Genomic DNA, 10,825 nt, shown 5'->3' on the forward strand with positions numbered 1-10,825 from the left:
TGTGGAAAGCTGGGTCTCTCCAAGCATCGCATGCTCCTATTGCTAGTAGGAAGACCTTCCATGCCTCCTACTCCTCCCTAGCCATGCCCTGGTAATTTTTGCCTCTGCCCTGTTGGTCCTCTAAGGCCTCGAGGTTATTGAAGTCTCCTCCAACAATCCAGGAGTCCACCTCTGGGAGTCTTGTTGTGATCTCCGCCCAGAAGCTGCTATGTGCCCTAACCTCAATAGGGGTATAGACATTGAGGACTCCAAGGCACGAGTCCCCAATATCCAATCTGATCCATAGAACCCTCCTTGTCACAATCGTCGTATGGTCCCGAACACAGGTGGTGAGGCTCGGGCCAATAGAGGTGGTACACCTCCACTCCTGCCGTGGGCACTGATGGCGTGCTCCCAATAAGTGTGTGAACTACATAGGAGTACCTTCCCTACCCGCTGGTGGGCCTGGGCGGGAGTAAGTTTATGCTACTACAAAAGTAAGATGTCAATCTGTCCGGTGAGGGCAAGCTGCAGCTCCTGCCGAACAATCAACTTCCTAGAACCACATGCCCCATTGTAGTGGAGGTTGTTCACATTCCAGGATGCAAGATGTAAACTCATAGGGAAACCTGTGACTGAGTGTTTGGTGTGAAAGCTATTGGAAGAGCTATGAGGCATGTGGATACGCTTTGTTGCAGGTCAAGATGGTGAACTCCATTCCCCAATGGTAGCCCTCAAGCGGACCATGGGGGTGATAGATGCACCTGGTGGTACCACCTGGGCATTTATTAGCCAGGTTGAGAGGCATGACTCTGTACACTGGTAAAAACGGGCCGTATGTGCCAAGGGCCACTCCATCACATTCATCAGAGCTCTCCATTGAGGAGGGGCTTGAAAGATAATGCTCAGATGTGGGACCTGGATCCCAGCCCACGAGTTAATGTCCATCATGCAACTAGGCCACTGCTAGGAGGAGTGCTAGTCCTCCTTTTCCCATCCACTGGGAGATGTGGTCTGCTACCTCGCTCTTCACCTCCTTCTCTATCTGTGTCATCGTCCAATCTCCTATGTGAGAGGTCTGAAGGAAGAAAGCGTAGTTTGGTCCATCCGCTGGTGCTAGTAGATGGACCTTGCTGCTCCTTGACTTGCATACCATGAAGATTTCCACCTCCAGAGGTATTGGGAACTCTCTGCGCTCCGCAACTCTCAGGTAAGACCATAGACCACTGCAAAAAAACTCATGTGGTAGTAGTTGTGCCTGTCTCGGGAAAGTGTGACGAGTGGCATGGACGGATGAGCCTGGTGGTTGTGTGGGGAGGGGGGGGGCTAGGCTGCTAGTGAGTGGAGGATGTTGGCATATGTGGCTCCTCACCTCCTGAGGGGGGGGGGGGGGAGGGGGGTGTGGGGGTGGAGTCACCTGAATTGGGTGGAGATCAGGTGGTCTAATTGGTGAGGGGATAGTGGGGAGGGGAATGATCGAGGGATGGTGGGGTGGCTCTGGTGTGTTTGGGGAGGGGGGTGCGAGGGTGTGGGTGTGGGTGTGGGGGATGTGGGCCCTCGGGTGAGGTGGCGTGTGACGCCTCCATGGGGGATGGATGTGGAGGCTTGAGGTCCTGCCGGGTGGGACGAGGAGGAGGGGGGGGGGGGGGGGGGGGCGCGTGGTGCTCTGCTGGGTGGCGACGCTCACCCTCTTGCTCCCTGCTGTCATGGTTGTGTCTGAGGGGCTCACTACGGCCCTCCCTGCCGTCTCCCTCTTTGTCTTCTTTGGACCCGTGTAAAGCCGTCTGTGTCCACCTGTGGGCTTGTCGACGAAGCCCAAGGTTGCCTCCATACGTAGTAAGGATTGATCCATACGGTACGTATCCGTACGATTTAGTACGAAAAAATAGGTACTTTTTGGCCACTCTCCTATAAGTCTACAACTTTCTTTTTTTCTTTCTCCTTTTTTTTTTCTATTTTTTTTCTTATTTCTCCCCCAAGCCTCTCTCTCTCTCTCTCTCAAGCTTCTCACACCCTCTTTTTCTCTCAAGCCTCTCCTCTCTCTCAACCTTCTCTCTCTCTCTCTCTCTCAACCATAGTTGCACTAGTACTATGTACGAAAGATCGTACTGTACCTTATAAAATCTTAAGGTACCATTTAGTACCATATTTTATCGTATAGTACCATATCATACCTTTTGTACCTGGCAACTATGGTGAAGCCGCCTTGGCTCCAAAGCGTGTGCAATCTACTGCCAGATACCCAAAGTCATGGCAATGTGGGCACTGCCATGGTTGCCCAGTCACAATAACCTACTGCCTGAAGGAGTGTCCGCCTATCTCAATCTCCAGAAACTGTGGTATATTCTGTCTCTTTCACTGCCACTCGTACATTTGGGACTCCTACGTCCATCACTGCGTCTACGAAGGAGGTGGAAAGGACAGTGCCGAAGAGCCATCCAAAGTCCTCCACTAACTGGCGATACTCTATTGTCAGTCCGGGGAAGAGAAGGGTGACTGGATGTCTAAGGAATCTGTTGTGGAGCGCGAATGCCTCACTGTAGTAGGGAACCATGTAGATGACCCCCTTCATGGAAGCATAGGGGGAGCTAGCCACCAGTAGCTCACGGGCTGCGTCTACTGAGGTGAGTCGTACCATAAAAATCCCTTGGCCCATGAGAGCCGCCTCCACGATCTGCGCTGTGCCAATGCGCAGCATGGAGTGAAACCAATTCCGAAGTTGGGCCCTGGATGGGAGTGTCCTGCTACCTGACCAAAGATTGTTGTTTCTTTTAGCTCCAGCTCTGTGACACGGACAGCTAAGAGATGTTCCTCTCAGAGAGGATGACGCACAAGGTGTTTGACGGGGGGGGGGGGGGGGGGGGGGGGGACTTGCCAAATGCACCGGCGTTAGACCAGAGGTTTCCATTGCACGTCCCTGCCAAGAACCTACCAATCACGCTACTACGTTGCCGGAGGGGGGAGTGTTGCTGCAAATAGAGGGAGCAATGGGGGGGGGAGATGCTATTTTCTGATGGTGGGGAAGGTGTTGGACCCCATGGATGGCCTGATCCCGCGGGTGGACCTGCCGGACTAGGCCACAAGGCGAGGGATGCAGGGGCAGCCGGGGGGGGGGGGGGGGGAGTATGAGAAGGAGCTGACGAGAAGGGGAGGGACAGCACGTCAAGAAGGTGATGGCATGCAGCGCGACGAAGGGAAGGGGGGAAGGCACAATGGCAGGAGGAGAGAGGTGCAATGGCGGCCAGGAAGGGGGGGCGCAATGGCAGATAGGAGGGGGGGGAAGGCGTGATGGCAGCAAGAGGGAGGGGGGAGGCACGATGGCGGGCAACAACGCGATGGTAGGGAGCTCATTAGTCTGTTCCACTATTGGATGCTCTTGTATTACTCAATGAAAGAAACGGTACAACATAGGCACATCCCAGGCCTACACCCTCGTGATGCCGCACATACCTCCCCCCCCGGTCCCCACCCTCCGCCCATTTGGCCTAGAGTTTTGTTTTTCTATGAAAAGTGTTGGAAAACCTCCCCCCAAAAACCCTTGCGTGAACAGCTCGATAGTGTCCTCCTCGCACACTTAGAATTCTCTTGCAATCTCTCCAATCTCATCTCCCTCTAAGAGTATGAATGAGCTCTATGAAGGTATTGGTGCGAGTCTTAGGGCCGGGTCACACACCCAGGCTAGTAGTGCTTGGAGGAGTGTTTACCACATTTCACAACAATGTGGTTGCGCCACAGGGTTTGCAGGACTAAAGCGAAGGTCATTTGGAGAAAGCATCTGACATTTTGTCAGACTTCAGCACACAATTGGTAGACGATGACACCTACCTCCCACCGAACTAATGGGAATCGATATGGCCTGTTAACCCTGCTAGCCCTGTGCTAAACCTCCCCTTTTTGCAAGGGTTTGTGGAGCAGGGCTGGCAAAACCCCACTCACCTTTATCCCTCTCGGTGCAAAGCAAGGTTTGTGGGGCTCCCTTCCCCCCGCTAGAACCACGGGTGCAGCCCGGCTCTTAAAGTGGATGTGCACTGCTGGTGTAAAGCCTTGCTATAGCTTCTTGTCCAACTGATTTAAGGCAATGATGATAGCATTGAGCATCCATTTATGATAGCATCTTACAGTCCACTGTAAATAAATGTACGAACTGAGTATAGCTCTCTTCTACTGATGTGATATATAGCTCCCTTGGAAGTCTTTATATTTGCACATGTATGTGACCCAAGTATTGCTCCCTAAGTCACTATCATCTCTTCTTGAGTGCCTTCTAAAACCAATTTGAGTGTTCTTCTCTGGACCTCCTAAGCTCTGGAACAGTTTCTTCTCTGAGTCTCCTCATTTACATGACATCTCAAGCATGCAACTAGAGCTCTGCCATAATCAAGTCAGGTCCCTACTACTAAACTCCTAATGCACCAATAGCTAAAGATAGTGTAACTTTTCTCAGCCTAAAGCTCTTGTCTTCTTCTGCTAAATTCTGTTAGAAAGGGCTAAGAAATGCCCTTTCTGGACAAATGTTGTGCAGTCACCTTGATCCTGCTCATTTGAATCCTCCTCTTGGATGCATTGGAGTACTTCAAAGGAAAACCTTTTGAAGAACCCTCAACATTCCTCTTCTCATGGTCTCCTAGTATGCCTGAATGAATGTTGCATCTAGTCTATCCTCTTGAGAACAGTTCCCCCCTGGAAGGGCTGCAAGTGATCCCAAGATCTGCTCACAAAAGAATGCCAATAGTGCTGCTCCAATGCTACATGTGAATCGGTGTGATTACGTCTGGGCATTCTATCATACTGTGTGCCTAGCCTCCACAAATCTAGGGGATCTAATCATGAAGTCCAACAAGGTAGTATCGTACACTCTGGCCACCTGTCCCAATTCCTGGGGTAGTTATGCTAGAGACCCATCTGACCTTGTGATGTCACCATGCTTTAGTGCCAGTGGCCCATCATGTGAAAGAAGTCCCGAGTAACTTTATCTTCTGCCTACATCTAGAAAGAATCTCTTGCATGAAACCTATATTTGCCTTATTTTCCTGTAGCATATTCTCAATGTGTACCACAGAACTTTTGAAACAGGCTAGTATTGCCATAACAGATATGACTATTGCTGGTTCAACAATCAATATGGCTTGTTGAGTAATGTTTTGCCCATGTGGATGACCTAATTGATCCAAAACAGAAACTGCATGGATTTGGCCATGGCCTTGATAAAAGAACCAAACAGCGTCTATCATTGAGATGCTTGCATCAAGCACAATGTTGATGGGACATAGATATCTAATTGAATAGGCCATTTTACACCATCCAAGGCCATATGTAAAGAGATTGCATCAGTCTTCTGTTCAGTGACATGAGCAACAATAAATGGGACATGCCTTTTGTTGGCCAGATTTTTTGTGTCTCAAACAGAATAGTGTAGGTCACATTGATTCTTTATAATACTAGCAACATGTATGTAGTACTCTAGATCCAGTGAGTGCATGCACCAAAAAAGGTTGATGAAGAGTAATAACTTGGGTTTCTTATCAAGTTGCCTTTGAAGAGACTTTTTATGATTATCTTTGAGGAGACTTGCTCGCATTTTTGTTTGTGATTCTCAGTTTAAGTTTGAATTTGCTTGTCTTCATTCTGTAGTTGGGAAAGAAAAATGCCAAAAAGACTTGGTGCAGACCTTGGATGCCCAATGATTAACTCCAATTTGGGTCAAGGTTTGCAAGTTCTTGTTGAATCTAAGCCAAAGACCAGAAGAACACCATGGTGGGTCAAGACAAACTATGCCATTTTCACACCATCAAAATAACCCTGTTACTGTTTTCATGATTGAGTGTTGATTTCTTCTAGTTAGATAAGTCAAGTTCTAGCTTTGTGAACTTTGCAGTGAAGGCTTTGATGGATACATGGTCTACAACCTATTCACTGGTGAGCCTGCCAAGGGAATTTCATCTTCAATTCCAATCAGAGGGCCTTCTTATTTCAGGTAACTTTTGAACTCTTGATTTTGATGTACTGTTATTCCAAAGAATCTAACTGCATGTGAGACTTCACTGAGCTCAAGACAAGCAGCTGGGGCTCAATAGTGGCTAGGCTGCTCAAGCCAGACTTTAGGAGGGATTCACATGCGTGATTTCAGAATGGTTCAGACACTACTGCAGGACAGGGTCGTGTTGCTGGCATGCCACACTCTGAAAGCTTAAAAAGTTGTCCGCAGGAAGAAACTTTTGACCACCATGACCCGTGCACCCATATAAGAAAGTTGCATGTTTTGAGCTAGCCAAGATTTGAAATCCCACCATTGGTTAGAAATATTCACCCTATAACCAACTCACCAATTAGAGACTTCGTAAAACATGTAGACTCTTTCTGTATTTGTCCGGTCACAGTCTGAAGTGACTCTGCTCCTTTTTTGCTGGATTGGATTCATGCATCTGGACAATTCTGAAGCCACATTTAGTACAAGGTTAAATAAACCCACTGTACATAGTTGTTGCCTTCTTCCAAATTCATCTTCATTTGTACAAGTATGTCGAGAAAAAGCAGAGTGACAAGCAACAGTTCCTTTGTTTGCTTTATAATCACCTACAAATAGGCAAAGTCTCTGAACTTCAGCTAGATGCATTAGGCATGGTTGTCTCTAATCATTGCAGGTAAAGTTCTTAGTCCATCTCTGAAGTTCCAATGGTGCTATACTTGGGATGAGCATGTAGAAGTTGGGCCCAACAAGACCAGGTGGAGTGTAAAGGAACTTCTACTGCTTTGCCAAAAATCAGGCCTGAAGCACTTAATCGGGTTGAACAAGGGGATTCTGGTGTGCTGGTCTAAGACAATTGATGCTCTGGGAGTGGCTGCAGCCACCTCGCAAGAACCTGAGGCAGCTTAGAGGAACTTACTGTTCACAATTCTCTCTGGTGGGCTATCATTACTGATGGTTTCGTAAGCCTCATGTTCTAGACTTTGTCTTGAGAGAGGTCACACAGCAAGTTGCTCACAGGAGTGCTTTGGAGGAGGATCCGAGTGATTAGGCTGAGAGCCAAGTCTAGGAGCTTGTTCCTTCCAACTTTGAGAGGAGTTGCATGAGTGGCACGTTGGGATGTGTGAATGCTGTGCACTGGATGATCTTGAGTGGGAACCTGGCTGGTAGGAGATCATTGATTTCTCAGATCCCTCTGAAGTTCACCTACAGTGCAAGTGAGCAAAGATATGCCTACATAAGAAAATCTGTAGAAGCTTAGCAACCCTAGGCTTGCAAGATTCTTTTGATGGGTTTGATCCTTGAATGCATATGCCAGCTTTCTGTGAGTGTTGCATGACACCATCTTCATTATACAGAGAGGGTTCCTACACCATTGTCGTTTTGGATGCCCTTTCGAGAAGATAGGTTCCATAGCCCACTTGTTGCTCCAACATTGTTGCAAGGCCTTTGTATCTTCTAAGTTCTTTGCATGGCAGTCTTGTCCTTCACCTTAATTGCTTCTTACTTTAATTTAACTATTACAATTAGCTGCTCTTTTTATCTCAAAAGTATGCACATACTGCATCATGCAACGCACTCATGGCAAAATACACGGCATATACGGAGGGGGGTGTGCTTATTTGGTGAAGTCTGATAATTTTCCAATCAAAGATTATAGCAGTGCATCAATTCATTATGAACAATACTGTCCATCGTAATGCTCTATCACACTAGAGCAAGAGAGGCATTCCTTGAATCTTGCTTGAGTTTTGGATGAAACGCTCCTTGGAGATCTTTTGGTTCTTTGTTTTGTTCGTTTGTTGTTTGTTTGTTTTGTTTTTTGGGGGTTTCTTTTGTGCGTTTTCTTTTACACACATTTTTGGATTTGCAAAACATGTTCCTGGTGTATGATAATCTGACTTTGAAATAGATAGTATCACTCAGCCATTTAGGCACCTCTGGGATTTGCTCGTGATGTAGCTGATGGCAGTTAGTGATTTCCCTATGTCTGTGTGTGAGTGAAGTTCCTTTCGTCCCGACGTCCCCTCATAATATCATAATTTGTACATGTATCGAGATAAGTTCCCATGGATAGCCTCATATTATATAAACTAATGAAGTATATGGAACAGTGGTTTTACTTAAAATGGTAATATGCTGAGTTCTTGACTAACTTCTTAAATATCTGAAAGATAATCAGTATTTCCCATAGTTAGTCTGAGTTGTTTGGATTCAGCTATGCAGAACAAGCTGCTGCACTTAGTAAGCTAAAGCATCAAAAAGGTTTTCCAAGTTCATTAATTCAACTACCTCAGCACTTAAAGCTACCTCCCATGAGGAACATCAATTTTGTATCAGCTTCAAAATCTACAAGTCCTTCAAAAGCTGCAGAATCGTCTGAACACTGTATGGTGAGCCAAAAAGCAGATGCAGTTTCTCAAGAACATCCGGATGTCAACTTGGATAATTCTCAAGAACAGCATCTTTCTGGTGCAGTACCACTTGGGCCTAAATCTACAAATATTAAAGATTCACAGGTATAATATCAGACTGTTTATAGGTTTATTGTCAGTTTCTAGTTTGTAAAACTATTCTTCAGGGGTTATTATTGATATTTTGCACAGGATGAGAATTCAAAGCATAGTGTGAACCAGTCAACAAAGACTAAAGTTAAACCAACTTTAAATATTTTCAGACAACACATTCCTAAAGCTGCTGATGATATTTGGAAGATTTCATTTCCAAGGTTTGCAGAAAAAACTTGGAAAACATGCTAAACATGATGACACAGCAATGAATGCACTTTCATCTTGCATGATGCTTTGGAAATTCACCCTGTATTTTGGTGCTCTCTGGAAAATTTGGTCTTGATATTTCTTTGCATCCAAGGTAGAACTAAAGAAATACAAACAAGATCTATAGAAACAAATAGGGTGTCCTACATTAATGTAAAGAACTGGAAGGAACACTCACTCGATGTTTAAAATAACTGTCCAGGCTTATAAAGCCCAAAAAGTTTTTGCCTCACCCCTTCAAGCAACGAATTCATGAAGAACGACAATCTGCAGATCTTGATGCTGTACATTTCCTCAGCTGAGTAGTTAAAGAGGTAGCTTCTACTTTCAAAGATCAGATATTCTGAAGCTTCAATAGCTTATCTGCTATCTGCATGCAGCTTTTAAACTCTATGTATCCATGATACAGCATTGTAGTAAAGGTCTTCCCTATATTCTTGAAAGTAATGTACTGTAACATTGACCAGACACATTTTTTTATGTACTTACAAATCATTTCTGTACAGAAGTACGAATGCAAATTCACCTGTAAATTGTATTTTTGTAGATAAAATGTTCTCTGAATTTGGAGAAGTTATCTCTACCAACTTGGAATTGTGTAAAAAACCTCAGTGCCAAAAAGAAATTATCTGAAATCTATAAATCAGCCCATAATAATTATTCTACCTTGGTAAAACAGTATGGGTCTTCCACATCTTTGGTGGTCTCCAAATACAGCCATTACTTATGTGGTATCATTCCAGGCAAGAAATATCGGTGATACACATAACACTTTCCTTTGATGGACAACACAAGAATAGAAGAAATTTCCCCTTGCAAGAGCCAAGACCCTGTCAAAGTCTTCTCGCAGGGGGTGGAAAAATGCCAGACAAAATGAATCCTTCTCCAGTCAGTGTATTTATTAGTCCTTGCTACTCTCACAAATGTCGCAAGTTCTCCAAGGTACCATTGAAGATGAACTGTGGGTGTAGATATCCATGTAACCAGGAGACATAAATGACCGAAAAGGGCAAAAACCATGTAATGAAAGGGAGGCAACTCCCAAGAAGGTCAGATCCTCTTCCACGAAGACTACCAATGGAACACCAAGAGAGAGCGAGCAAGAGTCACATGGCATTTTTCTTATGGGCAGACAGGATGGCTTGCAAGCCGAACGAAGAATGGAGCTTGATCACGTTGAGGCCCCCCCTACCAAGGAGGACCGATGAGCTGAGTGCTGTAGTCCAGACTTACACGAACGGTGACCATACGTGACGCACTTGGGTTCATTTTTGAAAGTCCCCTAGGTTTTTTCCATTGAAAGGCTCATGAAGTGCGGAAGGGCTTTTTCAAAATCTTGACCTTCCATAGACATGTATTCTAAAATTTGCATTTCTAGCTATAGAATAGTATTTGAGAAAAAATAATAATAACTAACATTAATATAAGCTATTTTGCTGGTTTTTCGTGTCCATTAATTTTCAAAATTCTAATACCGACATGATATGATGATGGAATATTTAAAACTTAGTACAACATATGAGTAATTATTTAAGCATTAAACATTTATAATGTTATCACCAAAAATAAAATTGCAATGCCATGTTGAGGCTATTGCTCAATCGATTAAGATAGTCTAGAAAAGCAATAAGATAGCTTTGCAGTCATCCATAGTCTCAAATGAAATAGCAATACAATCAAAGCACACCATTACTTAAGACTTTCTTATGTCAACTTTGTTGTTACAACATTAACATTGCAATGAGCTTTTAATCCATCCCATATAGCATAGATGGCATCCCAATCAACATTTGTAGGGTCCTTCGCACCATCGTATGAAAGGAGCATGAGTTGATTCAAGCTCTCGAGTGACAATTTATTGCGATTATTGGACTTGATATGATTCATTTTGGAGAAACCTCTCTCACAATCAACCGAGCTTGCAACAATGACCAAGCATGCACGCCATAACTACCCTTCTATAGTAAGGTTTGTAAAATCATGCCCTTCTTTAGGAAGGGCAAATTTATTTCCTTGCCCTTCGATAATAAGGTTTTAAAAATATTTACCTTCTCTTGAAGGTCAAAATGCCTCTAGAAGGGCTCTGTAACCCTTTGAAAAAAAC

The 10,825-nt window shown here is 44.8% G+C and overlaps 1 protein-coding gene across 8 annotated transcripts in view; it reads left to right on the forward strand.

The window, feature by feature from the left end:
- The window catches only part of LOC148040543 (uncharacterized), a 99,884-nt gene extending 89,816 nt beyond the window's left edge, over positions 1-10,068 (forward strand). For 2 of the 8 annotated variants that reach the window (XM_087700669.1, XM_087700687.1), the window contains 5 exons: positions 5,611-5,733; positions 5,855-5,953; positions 8,163-8,463; positions 8,551-8,672; positions 8,924-9,248. In XM_087700669.1, coding sequence (XP_087556795.1) covers positions 5,611-5,733; positions 5,855-5,953; positions 8,163-8,463; positions 8,551-8,672; positions 8,924-9,023 — 745 coding nt within the window. In that variant the 3' untranslated portion in view covers positions 9,024-9,248. Of the gene's footprint in view, positions 1-5,610; positions 5,734-5,854; positions 5,954-8,162; positions 8,464-8,550; positions 9,249-9,268 lie in introns of those variants that run through there. The other 6 variants (XM_087700678.1, XR_015694956.1, XR_015694955.1 and 3 more) reach the window with 6 other exon arrangements.
- The last annotated feature ends 757 nt before the right edge of the window (positions 10,069-10,825 follow it).

Source organism: Lygodium microphyllum, chromosome 2 (assembly GCF_053477565.2).
Source record: "Lygodium microphyllum isolate KBCC chromosome 2, Lygodium_microphyllum_v1.1.10, whole genome shotgun sequence".
In the NCBI taxonomy this organism is placed as follows: domain Eukaryota; kingdom Viridiplantae; phylum Streptophyta; class Polypodiopsida; order Schizaeales; family Lygodiaceae; genus Lygodium; species Lygodium microphyllum.